This window comes from Phodopus roborovskii, unplaced genomic scaffold, assembly GCF_943737965.1.
Source record: "Phodopus roborovskii unplaced genomic scaffold, PHOROB, whole genome shotgun sequence".
Classification (NCBI taxonomy): Eukaryota; Metazoa; Chordata; class Mammalia; order Rodentia; family Cricetidae; genus Phodopus; species Phodopus roborovskii.
Window position 1 is genome coordinate 11,367,003 of NW_026126588.1, and position 17,365 is coordinate 11,384,367.

A 17,365-nucleotide genomic window follows, 5' to 3' on the forward strand; every position below is an offset into this window, starting at 1 on the left:
GTCTGGGAACAATGGCATTCATGTGACTTAGGAAGAGAAAGGGACCCTTGAGAGAAGGGTGTGTGATGACAGTGTGTGAAAAGAACTAAGGAGAAAAAAAGTGTAATGATGAAAATGTGTGGAAATGCCACAATGAAATCTATTACTTCACAAGGTAATCTCAATTTTTTTAAAAAAACAAAAATTCCTTTCCGTTGTTGTTATTTTGGGGTTTTTGTTTGTTTCTGGGGATTGTTTGTTTGTTTGGGGGACTTAAGCCTGGGTCTTTGTGCTCATGAGGTAACTAGTGCTCTACCACTGAGCTAAATGCCCACCCATAAATACTTCACTATTTACACGTTTACTATGAGCTAATTATCTGCCTTGTTGACACTGTAGCCATCAGCAAAGAGGAACCAAATTTTGAAAGAGGTTTCATTATTGTCAGATTCATATGTTAACAAAATGACTAAATAGCTGTATAAAATCAGGACTCATTCTAACAAGTTTTTTCAAATGCTGACAATGTTTATTTAAATGTAGTTTGATTTGGGTATCAACTCAAAATTTACCTTTCTCACTGTGTACAATGAATACTAAAGAATCTAAATAGATTTAAAGACACTGACAAGAATCCCCAAGCTGAGTTAACGTTTTTATAACACGGAGTATCTTAACCTGTGACCTAACAAAAGCTTACATGATATCTGAGTTCACTCCCATGTTGCCCCACTACTCCAGTTTTGAGCAAGCCAGCAAGAGCAGATTGAAGAGACCAGCCTAGATATATCACAGGTTCCTCTAACTATAAAATATATAATTTCATAACTGTAATATAGAAGAGTCACCAAACACCTTTCCAAGTATACCACTATTTCCTACTCATAGTCCAAAATGGGTAGACTACAGGGCTGGATGATTAAGAGTCTACCATGTCCAGAGGAATAAATGCTGTCTAGAATTATATAATACCTTAGTCTGATTGAATAACCAAGACAAAATTATGAACAGAGTTACAAAGCCCTCTCCCCTCAAACTGAAGGACAGATCCTAACATAAATGACCAGTAAGCATACTAAAATTATTTAATCATAAAAGTATGATGGAAATATTAGCAAAATAATCATTTTCTCAAATCCACAGATCCTATTAAAAACATGAAAACCCTGTAACTGACTGGGTACAGGTCAGTTAGCTGACACACTAGGGAGTATTAGCTGGCTCCATCACTCTGGCCAATATACATCAAACAACTTTAATTTTGATACACATTAACACACACTTTAGATTTTATTCTCTAGAAATAGTTGTGTATTCCCATAAAGATTTTGTTATCAAGGATGTTTATAAGCAAAAAAAGTTAAAAAGCAAACACCCAGCAGTCAGGGATAGATTACCTTAAAAACCTTTAGAGTATTTAAAAATACTTACCAACAGGAAATATTCAGTGCAGAGGATAACCTTAAATTTCCTACAGTATGCCTTTTACTCAGCAAATGACATCTCCTGATTGTTCCCTCATATTTCCGGACACTTGGATTCCTCACACTGATTCATCTTTCTCATCAGAGGATGGGGGGAGGGACTTCATTTTTAAGCAGCTATCTAAGGAAGTTTGTTCTTTCCAGGCCAAGCTGTCAATGTTCCATTCATTGTGATGCAACTACTAAGGCAAATGCAATGAACAACACTGCTGGTTTCCTCGTAGTCTCTAGTGCATTCTACTTCTGGTGTGCCTTTCTGTATTTAAAAACTAGAAAGCTAAAAACTCCACTTGGTTCCTTCATAGTTGTTAAGAACTCTGTGCTGGTTAATTTTAGGTCAAGTTGACAAAAGCTAGGAGTCATCTAAGAAGAGGGACCCTCAAGTGAGAAAAATGCCTCCAAAAGGTCAGGCTGCAGACAAGCGGCTTGTAAGCCATTTCCTTATAGGTTGTGATTGGTGTGGGAGGGCCCAGCCCACTGTGAGTGCTGTCACCCCTGGGTGGTGATCCTGGATGCTACAAGAAAACAGACTGAGAAAGCAAAAGGAAGGAAGCCATCAAGCAACAACTCAGTTTCTGGAAGGGGGTCTTGTTGCCTACAGACGCATACCTGGGAGTCAAAGGCTAAAGGCAAACATGACAGTCAAAACCAAAACACTAGAGGAGACTGAGATGGGAGTGAATGAAGACAGAAGAAATTAGCAAGTCAAGTTAGTCAAGACTCTCCTTCTGATTGAAAAAAAAAAAAAAAAAAATGTGATGGCACACTCATACCATCACTTAAGAGTGCAAATTTCAAGGCTGAAGAGATTGTTCAAGAAAGAGGAGGAGAGAGAGCAGGGAAGGAGAGGAGTGCAAAGCAAATTCGCACTGGAAAGCTCTAAATAATAGACTTTTGGTCAGAATCCACCTAACTTAAAACTTCAAACTGCACAGCCAGCAGTACTGTACCCTACATCAATAGCAGCCATTCAAAAAGTATCTGGTGTATCCACCAGGGGTTTGATTCTAAACTGCCCGTCTTCCCCACAGCAGATATTATAATTCATGAATGGCAGTGGCATAGTACTTGCTTATTTTTATCTTATTTTTATTCTTTTTTAAATTTAAGGGGGACAGTCGAGGAATGAGGAGAGACAGATACTACAGGAGAGATATAAATCTCACAAAATTTAAAGCCACCTTCTATGAACAGGTTCCTTAAGAATTTTTAAGTATCTGGGTTTAATATAAAGATTACACTCTCCCTATAGTTATTAAATGTCACCAATCTGCTGTGCATCAAATGACCCTTATTTGATACAGATTATAAATATAATCTTAATCTGAATATTCATGAAAAAAACTAACCAAAAAAAAAAAATTACTAAAGCTCAGCTAGGTAGGCCTTAAACAAAAAAATAATTTATACCATAATATATATACCTAGTTATTTATTACTTAATTCTTTTACAGCTAGTTTCTGCTCTGAGATGTCTACCCCAGTGAAATGAAAGTTTCTATATCCTCCTTCTCTGAGTCAGGAGCAAAACAATTTGCCCCAAGATCTGATTCTTCTAAAGGGCTTAAGAATAGCTGGTTTTTCAAAAACCGCCTTATTACTCAGTCACATTAGAGTTAAGACAATCATAAATCAAAGGGAAAACCTTTGATCTAATGCCCAGTTGCCAATTAACAGAGCAATAATTCGTTTTGGCAAAATAGCCATGAAAACCAAGGAATCTTTCCAAATCTACAACTAAGGAATTCTTTGCATATACAATGCATTACAAATTACTTTGTTTCACAAACTCCCTAAGTAAGTCACTGGTATGTTAAACAGGCTATAGCAAGTAAATGATTATGAAATGTATGATCTGTTTTCCGGAACAGTCAAGGATGAAAATAAGAATAGTCTTGTCTTCAAGCAACATACTAAACCAGAACAGAAGCTCAAAAATGCAGACTCTACAAAAAAGTACCAGGTTGACTTCTCATGTTCTGAATTTCTGGAAAATAGTGATTTCTAAGTCTTGGGAGACAGCCATTAAACTCAGACCAAAAATTCTAGTAACACAGAACCAAAAAGTTGTTCAGATCCATAGTTCCTTGGAGTTCACGGTAACAATCTTACCTATAGGGTTTAGTTTTTGCAGTCACACATATTATCATACTGCCTAACAAAACACAACTAGAGCAAAAAAAAAAAAAATCATATTACAAAGATGCTATAATCAAATTTAGAGCTATGTGTGGTAAATAACACAACACTCCAAGAAAAACAAGCCAGACACATGATAGGCACACACGTGTAATCACAGCACAGGTGGGAAGTTGATGCAGGAGAATAAAGGTCAGCCTAGGCTACAAAAAACCCTACTTAAAAGCAAAACAGTTAAATCACTTATTTCCATGGGGGTTTTGGTTTGTCTGTTTAACATTAATTATTATTTTTACAGACTGGGGAGGAGTTCCAATCAAGAACTATTCCAGGGTCAGTGCTGGAGAGATGGCTCAGCAGTTAGAGCACTGGTCAGATTCCCAGCCCCCACACGGTCGCTCACAATCACCTACAACTCCAGTTTGAGGGGATCCAATGCCCTCCTTCTGGCCTTTGCTGGCACTTCACATATGTGGTACACAGACACACATGCAGGCAAAACACCAAATTTTAACAATAAGAAAAAAACAGGAACAAGAACAATTTGCAAAATCTTTACTCAGTCCATTAAATTTATTTCCATGGACAAAACAATTTTAGGAGTATAATATATACTGCAAATGCACAAAATACTTAAGAAATTGCTGTAAAATTCTTAATAACTACTAACATCACCAAAGTGGAAATTATGTATGTTTGCCTGTGTGTGTGTTTTAGTTTTTAAAATGCCTGGCACCATCAACAGAAATTTTTTAACTTCAAAATATGTTGCTAGTATATACACGGTTAATTTTTCCCTATTCACTTTTTTTTCCCCCAAAACAGGGTTTTTCTGTGTAGCTTTGTAGACCAGGTTGGCCTCGAACTCACAGACATCCGCCTGCCTCTGCCTCCCAGCTGCTGGCACTAAAGGCATGTGCCACCACTGCCCATCTCACTGTGAGTCTTAAAACTTGAATAAACTCAATTCTTGCTTCTACTGGTTCTTTTTAAATAAATTCTTGGGAGTTTCTACATAAATGTGTACACTGCAAAGATAGTGTAAAATAACTTTTGCAATGCATATACTTAGTGACTGCTGTAAGAATGACTGGTTTTCCATACATAAACACGGAGTCAAAGTAGAACCCAGATGCAGATGGAGAGGACAAGACCAGGCTGCAGAAACACATAGAGACAGCTGACCTGAACAAGGAGGAGCTAACGGCCACTAGACTGATAGCTGGGAAGCCAGCATGGGACTGACTCAGACCCCCTGAATATGGGTCTCAGCCAGAAGGACTGAGCAGTCTAAGAGACCTCAGACAGTGGAGCCAGGATGTATGCCTGGTGCACAAAAGGACTTTGCGGACATATCCCCCATGGATGAATAACGGCCTTAATCTAGAGACAGGAGAGAAGCCCTAGTCCCTACTTCACATGACCTGTCAGATCTACATGACCCCAACTGGATGGCATTCCCCCACATTTGGAATTGGGGTGGGGGGATGGGAGGGGAGGGTGTTTAGAGTGCATGTGAGAGGGCAGAGAGGGTAAAAGGGAGGGAGGGAGAGGGAACTGGGATCGACATGTAAAATAATAAATTAAATTAAAAAAAAAAAATGCTTTGACTCCAAAATTTAAGTTGAAGGACAAGTTACTAGGGAAAAGGATTTCTATTTTTGTTTCCACAGAAAATAAAAAGCTGTGGATTCCTTCCAGACTAATGTGGTTTGATCAAGCCAGACCCACCTGAAACAGAGTTACTAGGTGATCCTACATTCAAAACAGCTGGACAAAGCAGCCCTACAGACTATAGCCAGGATTTCTGAATCTTCTTCAAATCCCCCATGACAGCACCCCTTACCAGCAGGAAGTAGTTTGGAAAGAACGACACCCAAATTCCCAAATATTGTCTATGAATGTTTGTTTTCATTTAATTGGACTTGGTTATATATAAAAAAAGAATGACTGGTTTTAACTTTATTCATCACTACCACTGCCCGTGCCATTTTAAATACATCTAAAGCAGAGCCCTTTATAAAACTCTAAGTCCATAAGTCACAGGATATGCCTTAAAATACAATACGTGAAGACCTAAAAGTTCAAATCCAGTCTGGGCAACGTAACAAAATCCCCAGATCAAAAACCAATTTTTAAAAAAAATTAAGTTCAGTATACATTTTTTTACCATCAATCCATTTGTTTTAGCCGAAATAATGACTTTTGGAAATGTCCGTGTACTAATCTCTATCATCTCTGTTAATGAATTAAGGACACTGTGATTACAGTATTATCCTGTCATACGTGTTCTAAAAAGATGTCATGGTATAAGAAAATGAAGGAGGAGATTAAAGATGCCTTTGCTAATGTCTTTGAAGGAAGAAAGAACCATTTGCCAAAAAACAAGAAGGAGGAAATCAATTTTCAGAATTTCTCCTAAATCTTCCAGAAAGAACAAAGGCCCACCAACACTTGCTTTTAGTTCAGAAAGTCTCATTTTGGACTTGACTTTCCGAACTATAATAGGATACGTTACATTTTTTGAAGCCCCATAATTTATAGAAATGTTTTCCATAACTGGTAGGAAGGTGTACCAGTGATCACTTTCCAGCACAAATGTGACCTGCTAGTTACTTGATACAATCACTACTCTACATCGAAAGTTGTCTACAGGAACACAAATACATGAACTAAATACATCAAAGCTAAACTCTGATTCTTATGAATTTTCTTGTGTCTGATGATAAAATTATCCTGAATATGATTTCCCACAGAATTCTATTTCTTTTTAATCTGGGGTCTGAGCTCATCACTAGTCTTTGAAATATTCACTTTAAAAAGATCAAGATCAGACATCTGAAGTTCAATCATCAATCACCCCTGAAGCAACCACCTGGGTCGCCTGTGAAATGTAGACTAAAAATTGGATGAGAAGGTATGGAAAAAAGACTACAAAAGTTTACTAGAAAGTTTGTAATGTTTGTAATACTCTTTCCTTTAAACTCTCAAAATCCTCATATTTACCATTCAACATATGAGAATATAATGCTAGCTCGTGATCCAAATAGCTTTATATAGTTTAAATGAAATAAAATTTTAAAGTATGAATGAAATTTTAAATAAGATCACAGCTAATTGCTATGATAGTTAAACAGAGCTCTATACTTCAAGTAGAAAATACTGAAATTGATAAATACACATTTATCTGGACTGGACATTAACCTATAGATGCTTTCTTTAAAATGAAGAGTAAAAAGAGGCCTTGCAAGATGACTCAAGAGAGTAAAGGCACTTGCCACCAAACCCAATGGCCTGAGTTCAATTCCACAGAGCGGAAGGAGGACACCAACTTGGGAAAATCGTCCTCTGACCTCCACATCTGCATCATACACATGCCCCCCCGACACACACACCATAAAATTAAGTTTTAAGGGAGATGGGGTTGGCAACATGGCTTATCAGGTAAAAGGGCTTACCACAAATGCCAGCCACTCTGAGTTTATTACCACAAACCCCATAAACTCAGTAAAGCTGGAAAGAGAGCCACCAAGTAAAACATCCTGACCACACAATACACCAGCCACAGTACATGCTCACAACTGTCTATAACTCTAATCCCAACCCCAGCAGATCTGACTTCCTCTTTACATGTAGGCAAAGCAGCAATATACAAATAAGTGTTAAAAAAAAAAAAAAAAAAAAAAAAAACCTTTTTGTTTAGCCAGGTGTGGTGATGCATACCTTTAGTCCCAGCACTTGGGTGACAGAAGTGGGCAAATCTCTGTGAGTTCAAGGAGGCTAGCCTGGCCCATAAAGTGAGTTCTGGGACAGTCAGAGCTGTTTCACAGAGAAACCCTTCTAAAAAAAAAAAAAAAAAAAAAAAAAAAAAGTTTAAACTTAAAAACATTTAAAGGGAAAAGGGTTGATTTATTAGTCAACTAAAGAAATAGATTTGTTGAACCCTAATCACTCCAAGGAAGCATTATAGTGAAATAGAAAAACAAAACAAAACAAACCTCTTCAATTTATAATATTCATTCAAGTTTTGAAACAGGTTGAAACGATTTAACACCAGGTAACTTTATTCAGCAAAACCTACGTTTTCAGGAAAAACATGAACAGTTGGGGCTAGGAAGATGACTCAGTCAGAAAAGGTGCTTGCTATGCTCTCATTTCAGATCCCCAACAGCCACATGAAAAGCCATGCCAGAGATGCCTGAGATTTCAGCATGGGGAGGTGGGAACTAGAGCATCTCTGTGCCTTCAGCCACATAGTCTAACCAACTGGCAAGTTCCAGACTCAGGGAGATACACTGCCCCCAAAACTAACATAAAAAGCTGTTAAAGACAAAAGATGCCCACCTCTGTCTGGCCTCCACCCTCCATCCTCCCTGTCTCTCACGTACACACACTCACACCACAGTATAAAGATATAAACAGTTTAGATCTAATCGGACCTACATAAGACCCTGTCTGTCTTTTAAGTACAAAAATTTGGTCATGGCCTCGATTTCAATTATGCAAGCCTTCAAGAATGGTTTAATTATACAAGGTGCAATTTCAAGAAAGAACAGAGACTACAGCAGAACAGAAATAAGTATTTTCCATAAGTGGTCACTACCAAGTCAGAGGAGAGGCAAAGCTTGAATGCAAATTTAGCTTTGCAACTCTATCACACAGTAAAGGCATGACAAGTATTTAACTGAAACAAAAACAAGTCATAAGAACAAAAAAGTAAACAAGCATTTGTCTACCTGTTGAAACAATTTATAAAATAAAGGTGGTAATCAAAAGTTAAACTCTGGTTAAACTCTAAAGTTATGATAATTTTACTACTAAGTACAACAACGATATACATGAAAATGAAGACATTTTCTACTTTGGCAATATTCTGCAGTCATTCCAATAATCCCTTACATCTCATACAAATTTTCAACAACAAAAATGTTTATCCACCATTCCATCATTTACAAGGTTAAGAGCACAGACACGAGGGCTAGGATCTCCTGGCTCCAAATCCCGTGTACACATCCCTACTATCCTGAGCCTCTGGACTGTACTCTTACTAACAACTAGGCTCTAGAACCAGCCACAGTATGCCAAGACTTCAATATGTCCTGTATTCATTACTAGAACATATATATGACCAATTATGTTGAGATGTCTCTAAGATCACCCCCAGACTCCACAGTTTGCTAATGTCCAACACTGAGTTAGTTATATTTGGTGCTGGTATGATTAGAGAAAAAAGATGGCAAGCACAGTCAGCAAAGGGCAAAGATCTAAGGACCAAACTGCACAGGCAGTCAGGAGCAAGGAGTTTCCTTCCATTGGGATTACTGTGGACACAATTATTGTATCAGTGGGTTCTAATAACACATGAACTATTGCTATCAGAGAGGCTAACTAGAGACTCAGAGTCGAAGACATCACTGGTTCTAGCCAAGCAGACACTGCTGTCTTTACATATGCAAATGAAAAACTACAGAGGGGGTACTCAGCAAAAAACATGTTTTTATACAAACATATTGGGAACAATGGGAGACCTTTCCCTAATCCAGGTTTTGCAAATCAGGCAACTTTCCTGCATACCAGCAGATAGGTAGATCCTTTAGATCTCCCTGCACCAGCTCCCTATTTTGATTCCCAGATCCTAAAAAAAGGACCTAAAATATAACAGTCACCTAAGCCTTTATTTATTTTTTTTTTTAAATAACAACACGCCTGGCTCTATCACTTCTTGGCTACATAGTACTGGCAGGCTATTCAGGATATAGACTGTTTCCTTATCAGTAAATAAATAGCATGAAAGGATTACTTAATTCTCACCTTTTAAGAATAAAGTACTATAAGTATGTACAGTACCTCCACAAGAAATATACATTTAGTATAACATATGTAATTTTTTTAAACACTACCCAAATTACACTGGAGCTAACTCACCTCTAAGCACCTCATGAACCTGCCTATCACAGATCTGACATTAAATGGTAAGGGTTTCATGTCTATTAACATCTTTAGCTTATGGACCACATTTAAAAATGTTTGCAGGAACAACAGTATTTAGCATGCTGCTTAATCTTCCTGATGGTGTGCTGCTACGGTTTGGATGTAGTCATTCTGTGTGATGATGTAAGAGACAGTGGAGCCTTTAAGACATGAACGCTCTTAACTGTAGAGGTAGCTCACCCACATAAACACGATAACCGGAATTTAATCTCTAGCACACACATAAAAGCTAGCATAGTGGTGTGAGCTTATTTAGCACCAAGGAGGTGCAGACAGGTGAATCCCTGCAGCTCACTTGGCCTATCCAAATCTGCAAGCCCCAGATCTCAGTCTCAAAAAAATAAAGCAGATGGCACCTGAAGAATGATACCCAAGGGATGGGAGATGTCATTCTGTAAATATATTCCTCTTATTGGTTAACGAATATAGCACTGTTAGTAAATAGGAAGTCAAGATAGGTGGGACTAGGAGACAGGGAGGATTCTGGAAGATGTAGGAGGGGAGAGTCAAGATGTAGGGACCGGAAAGAAGACGGTCCAGACCCTCTCTCAGGTAAGACAAGACCATGTAGAAACACTTAGATGAATAGAAATGGGTTAATATTTAGACAGAGCTAGCCAATAAGAAATGCTAATAACAGGTCAACAGCTTTACATCTAATACAGCATCTCTCTGTGTTATTTGGTGCTGACGCAGCTCTGGGACCAGGATGCAGGGAAAAACTGCTCGTTAACACCCAAGGATGACCTCTGGCTGCCTCACACACATCTTCACACACGAAAGCAATGAACCCTTACAGTAGGTGATTAGGCCCTAGGAGTACTCTACTTCAAGGCAGTTCTCACCCGATCCTATTAGTTCCTCTAAGTGTGAACAATTGTAGTAAGAGCAAACCTAAATCCTCCCACACGCTAGCTTCCTGGCTAGGTGATCTTGCCCGACATGATCTCATACACATTTGACACAGATAAGGGGGCCTCCCCACATCCTCTCAAGCTATGTACTCTTTTCTTTAAAGTATCAAACCTCAAATATTTGGTGACTGCAGCAGAAAAGTAATATAGCCCAGAAAACACTGACCTGACCTACAAGCAAAATTCTATCTGTTAAATAAACCCTTTACAGTGATTACTTTTACTGCCCTGTAGTCTACTTTCCTGATAATTACAACTTAAATAAAACACCGTCTATATTACTTTGGTCATCACTGGGAAAACTGAAAACTAAGGGAGAAGAAAACTGGTTAGATTCCATTCAGCAAAAGATCATTAGTAGAGGCACCATTAGCGGTAAGGAAAGCAAGCTTGAGTTTGACTTAAATAATTAGAGCACCAACTGTTTTACAGCCTTAGTGACAATTAGGGTTCAAATTCTTTAAACATCAATAATGTTTACATTGGTGTTTGTGAAGAGTTCAAATCCTTGGGGTGGGGCTGGGGGTATGCAAGACTGTATGTGAGGGAATGTGTGCGTGTGTTATGTGAGAGTACTGTTTAAGAGTGAGAGGATTTGAGAGTGTGAGAAAGTATGTATGTAAGAGTACCAGAGTGTCTGCAAGAGGATGTGTGAGAGAGAAAATAAATATCTATGAGATGTGTATGTGTACACTTTACAGAATTACCAGAAGGTAATTCTCCATTGATGAAGTCAAATTAATTTTAAAAAATTGTAAATAAAATTTTATAGGCTAAAAATTTAGAAGACAAAACTACAGTTCAAGTTTTAAAATATGTCAGAGAGAGACCAGAGGTTTGAACTCCAGCTCTGGGATGAGGGATCTGAACAAGACATCAGAGAAAGCCTCCAGATCAGCAGAACCCTAAGGACAACAGAGCCACAAAGACTAAGGTTCAGCATCTAAGGAACCTTCAGATTGACAGCTTCCTAAAATAAATTCTAACCACACACCTCTGTGTATAAACTAACTCTGTAAGCATAAACATCAGTTCCTTAGGGTACACTTTGCTTTTCAGTAAAAGTTCTTCTAGAAGAGTTTCCTCCAATGAGTGTAAAATAGCAAGCACACTAAAACATGTTCTCTGACCCACCCCTGCCCCCCTTACCTCTTGGGACTGGCTCTTACAAGCAAACAAGCTCAGCTGCTTCTATGTTCTAAAGAGATTAGAAAGAGAAAAAAACTCCCCAAAAGGCAAGGTGTCTGAACAGATTAGATTCTGCAAATTACAATCACTTGCAAAAAAGCACAAGTGTGTAACTCGAGCCACACCCCTACAGCAGGGACACCTGACTAAAATGTCTAATAGACAGTGTCTCAGTTGCCCACCTATCACCAACGGTGAGAATGAAAAGCAGCCCTGACAATCAGGCAATGGCAACACTGGCAGGATGTATGCATTGCAAATCAAAGTCCAGAAATGATTCCTACAGTTTTTCCAATGATTTCTTAAGACCCTGACGAAGGGAGAAAGGAAGGAAGGGACGAAGGGAGAGAGGAGGAAGGAAGGAAGGAAGGAAGGAAGGAAGGAAGGAAGGAAGGAAGGAAGGGAGGAAGGGAGGAAGGGAGGAAGGGAGGAAGGGAGGAAGGGAGGAAGGGAGGAAGGGAGGAAGGGAGGAAGGGAGGAAGGGAGGAAGGGAGGAAGGGAGGAAGGGAGGAAGGGAGGAAGGGAGGAAGGGAGGAAGGGAGGCAGGCAGGCAGGCAGGCAGACAGGCAGGCAGGCAGGCAGGCAGGCAGTGTTTCTGTTCCCTGCTCTACACCCTGGCTCACATGTCATCAACTACAATCCCCCTACCCTCATCCTGACTGCTAGTACACATCACCTCACTCACTGGATCCCCGGCCATTACTACCATCCTGCTTCTTACTCTGATTAGACACTATCAAATCTGATCATATTTAAAGACAGCTCACCAAAATAAAATAGCCATACAGAAATCACTTCTACCATTCATAACAGGGTACAATAATTCTTGTTCTACCTAGTGAAAGCACTCTGTACCTTAACTCACAAGATTCCTGTGATTAACAGGGTTAGTGCAAAAGCCACTCCCTTTTACACATCCAGCTTCCTGCCACTGACTCCACGTTCATCCATTCATTCATACAACCAAAAGGTAACTGCTGAGCTCCATTTACCTACCCAACATCATTTACTGTGCTTAGGGCTGAAGAAACTACACCAAGTGAGATAAACAAGATCTCTTCTCCTTCAAAGCAGTAATTCAAGATATGGAGTGCCCAATCATTACTTCAGTAATGTTCTAATTATGATTGTGGTAAGAAAGATTCAGGGCAATGTCTCAAATAAAGCATAACTCAGTATGGAAAGATGAGGAACTGTTTCCCTAGCAAGGACTTTTAAGCAAAATGTAAAGATGAGTACAAACAGCAAGGGGGAAAAAAGGGCTCAGGGAAGGACAAGGAGTAGAATGTACAAAGGCACGGAGGCAACACTCCAGGAATCTGGAGAGCCAATGGGCAAAGGTCAAGGCCCAGGGAAAGAGCCAGAAAAGAAACAGGGTTACTGCTAATAGCTGCTACTCTTACACTTAGCACACTTCAGAATTACTCATTTTCAAATATTCAGTCTCCATTAGCACACACTTATATTTCTGCCCCAAAACCTAATCCAGTGCTTAACTGGCCTCAAGACATGTGGAATAAAGAAGTGTTTGATCTACAAAAAAAAAAAAAAAAAAAAAAAAAAAAAGCCTGAGCCTCTGACTGCCCTAAAGCTTACTACTCAGCAATAGAATACATTTTCAATGTTTATGTATCTTAAAAAATCCAAACCAGTATTACTTATGAAGTTTTAAATCCTGAAACTAAATTTAAGATGGCAAAGGGAACGTCATATCCTTATTGCCCCATCCTGACATCAATTAATACCCAAGAGAACGCTTTTAAACTCCCACAGTGAAAAGGTGGCAGCTCTTACTCTCCAGCTGCACACCGTATTGATCAGGCGCAAGAGCAGGAGCCAGCCAGCACCTGTGCCATCATGTTCTCCTTCCTTACTCACCCTCAGTACAGGAAATACAAGCTAGTGACTAAGAAAATGCCAAGATCCAACTGGCATCCCGCCACTAATTACCGGGAGGTAACAGAGCAGAGCACCCTTTAACCCTAGGCTTTACTTTAGGGCCATGTTCTCAAAGAATGATGGGAAAACAGTCCTTCAAAGAAAACAGAATTAACTAGTAAAAGTTCAATGAAATTACTATTCAGTGAGGGAAATATCAATACATACACAGAATGGAAGCTTTCAATAACTGATCTAAGATCCTCATGTCTTTCATGAGTACATTAATCAGAACATATCTAACAGATTCAAAAATCATACAAAAAGCCAAAAATTCCACTATAAGAATATGCCATAATCAGCTCACCTATAAAAGGCACAAAAACTTTACATAAATATTAAAGGTATACAGTGTGTAGCAATAAATGCTCAGGAGGACGATATAGGGAAATCATATGACCCATCACAAAAAAGGGGGGGCAGGAATGTAACAGTAGTAAAACACTTACCTACCATGTAAAAATCACTGGTGTTTGATTCCCAGTGTGAGGGCATGAAAACACATGTGCATGCGCGCGCGCACACACACACACACACCTATAAAATCAAGTCTAATTGAAATTAACAACTGCTGTACCTGTGACTATTTCCTGAAGTATCAAGATAAAACAATGAAAACTTTTACAAAAATGTTTTAACATCATTCTATATTTAGTAGAAAAAAAATCTTTCTCAATCATGACAACAGAGTTCATGACCCTCAAGTTTTACCCTTGAGCTCTTGATACTAGTCTACCCGACTTTGTCCACTTCAAGAAAAAAGAGGGGTGTGGGTGGGTGTGTATAAACAAGACCAAAATATAAAGCTGTCCATTCAACACTGGATTGACTTCAGTGATTACACAAGTGATTAAAACAAATGTTGCCTACTCTTTAGAAGCAAAACTTCTTAACCTAATTAAAGAAGAATATGACTTTCTTCCATCTCCCAAAAGCAGTAAGTGAAAAACAAGATATTAAATACATTTTGCGAAAATCTAATTTTCTGCAGTACTGTTTTGGAGAAAGAAAGCAGAAATTTTAAAATTACTCCTATACACAAAAGGAAATTACTGACTTAGTAGTTTTTAAAATGTCTATGGGTCTTCATGTATCTGTGACCATCTGCACCCCCGCTGGCAAAGGGAGCCAGAAGAGGGCATAGGGCCCCTGTAACTGGAGTTACAGAGTGAGCTGCCATGTGGGTGATGGGAATCAAACCTGGGTCCTCTGGAAGGGCAGCCACGGTTCTTAACAGCCACCCGTCCATCCCTGAATCACTTTTTAATAACAGCTTTCACATTTACTAGCATCTTTACTTATGACTCAAGATGATAAAATGTAAACTAACTCTAGTCCCTTTCTTTTTATTAGATTCTGAAAAACCATTTTTGAGTGTCTAATGAGTAAAGAGATAAGCAAGTAACTTCAATATAGAACAGATTTCTAAATAACCACAGGCAGAACCAAGTATCAAGCAAGCAAACGTTAGCACAGAAACCAGGCATGTCTTTTCTTTTATACTTCTTGCCTAATGATTACATAGGGTAACTAACTATACAACTGACTCAGTCAAGTTACTATAATAACGAAAAGTGCTTCATAAAATTTCTAAGTATGTATATGTGATTATTCCCATAAGCCAGTGGCTGTTATGACAGAGCGATAATGCTGATGCTATGACACCGATTTATTTCAATACACCAGTCTACTGCAATGGATTCTTTTGCACAGTATTGAGGGAGAACAGTAAAACCTCAAGAAAAGTATGTTAAATGATGCAGAAACGACTGTCTCTGCTCTGAGCAACTATCTATTTCACAGAGAATAATCGATGTACTACATAGGAGGGTTTTCATTTTTAAATCTGCAACTTGCCTCTCGGCATTACTTACAAGACATTAAAAATACTTACAAGACATTAAAAATAAATCGCATGTGCAAACAAAACATATCAGCTAAAAATAGTGTATCTATTTCAAAAGCTCAAGCAGAAGCCTTCCAACTGAATTAAAATTAAATGGTGGGTTTTTTTTTTTTATTTTTCATCTCTGTATCTTGAAATTACACCTTCCACGTTTATGAAGCAGACAGACCAGTGTCCACACAGTCTCCAGTGGGTCATCTGGAAGAATTTAACGAGTATAACTCTTCGTGAACATAGCCCACTTTCCACAGGACACATGCAATCAAAGTCCTCCTCACTGTAACATCCAGAGTAAACATGTGTGTGCACAGGTTATACATGACATATACACACAAATCAATGAAGAGCCTTTCTCGATTAGGTTATGCAGTGCAATTTCAAACCGCTGTCCTTTTTTTTTTCCGGAAACAGAAGTGAACGCCCTGTGTAAACAAACGCCCCGTGCAAAAGCCGTCGGGTGTCAGTCAGGTGGGCAGGCAGGTAAGGGGGGGGGGAGGCCGTGGCCACGCGGGAGGGTCCAGAAGGCGGACGGGGCCCTAAGGGCGGCTCCACCCACGGAGCTGCTGAGGCTGAGGCAGGAGGGCTCCCGCAGCCCTCATCAGCACCACCCAGCCGGCGGCCCGAGGCAGGGGCGGCAGCAGCATCGCATCGCCACGGCGGCTCGGGGCCGGAGGCGGGGGCGGAGGCCGCGCGCGACCTCCGTCCGAGCCCGAGGCCGCCCGCCCGCCCGGCCGGCCGGCCGCCCGCCCTGACGGGCCGCGGAGGGTGGGAAGGTCACGGCCCCGCGGGAGGCCCGGGCCGAGTGACCACCCAGCCCGCCCGCGCTACCTTTGGCCTCGCAGTCGGCGCAGTACTTGTTGTCCTCCTCCCTCAGCAGTTTGGACAGGATGAGCTGGTGCTGCTCGTTCAGCTTCTGAGCCTTCTCCCGACACGAGCGTGTCGCCATGTCGGCGGCGGACCGGGACGCGGGCGGGCGGCCGGGCGGGCGGCACCGGGGGAGCCGGCGGGCGAGGGCAGCTGGCGCCGCTGGGGCCGCGGGCGGGCTCGGCCCAGGAAGCGGCGGCGGCGGCGGCGGCTGGAACCCGAGGAGGGGCGGCGGCGGCCGAGGCAGCACCGACGTGTCCCGCCTCCTCGGCCGGCCCGCCGCACGCTCCGCCCCAGCCGGCAAGGGGCGGGGCGGAAAGAGCCGCGACTTCCGGGAGGACGGAGCGGAGGACGCTACGCATGCGCCGAGATGCCTGCCTTGGCGGGGCGGGGTGGGAGGGGCTTCCCCGTACCAAGGTGATTCCAGAAACCCCTCAGGCATTAGCCAGGATGAGCTTTCCCACACTTGATGCCGATTGTCGCTTGAGGTCTCTGACCTGCAGATGGAAGGCTTTTTTTTTTTTTTTTGGCCAGGAGGCGACTTTCATTTGTTTCCCGACCTTTGCTTTTGCCTACACAACACGGAAAATGCTCAAATTGTAGTTAATATTGGGTATATGCATACTTGGATCCCGTATTTGTGCAGCGACAGTTTGGAAAGAGTATTCTAGAACCTAGAGAGACGTATGGAATGAAATGGGCCTCAAAGTGTCTCACATGTTAGGGGAAAGTAGTAATCTAGTAGTGACATATTTGGAGGGGTGACATTAATTGTAAGGTTACTCTGGCATTAAGTATTGGCTGGTACTGATAGCCTCGTCTACAGGTAAGCGAGACCAAAGAGTCAAGTCACTTGGCCGTGCTACAAGTGGAAGAGTTAAAAACCAGACAATAAACGCCATCCAGGAAGAAGAAAAGCGATCAAGGAGTGAAATATTAAAGGGGTGTCACTTCAGCAAGAA

The 17,365-nt window shown here is 40.7% G+C and overlaps 1 protein-coding gene across 1 annotated transcript in view; it reads right to left on the bottom strand.

The window, feature by feature from the left end:
• Positions 1-16,684, bottom strand: part of Smap1 (small ArfGAP 1) — a 70,986-nt gene extending 54,302 nt beyond the window's left edge. Inside the window, exon 1 of the mRNA XM_051204230.1 lies at positions 16,368-16,684. Coding sequence (XP_051060187.1) covers positions 16,368-16,485 — 118 coding nt within the window. The 5' untranslated portion in view covers positions 16,486-16,684. The remainder of the gene's footprint in view (positions 1-16,367) is intronic.
• Positions 16,685-17,365: the final 681 nt, after the last annotated feature.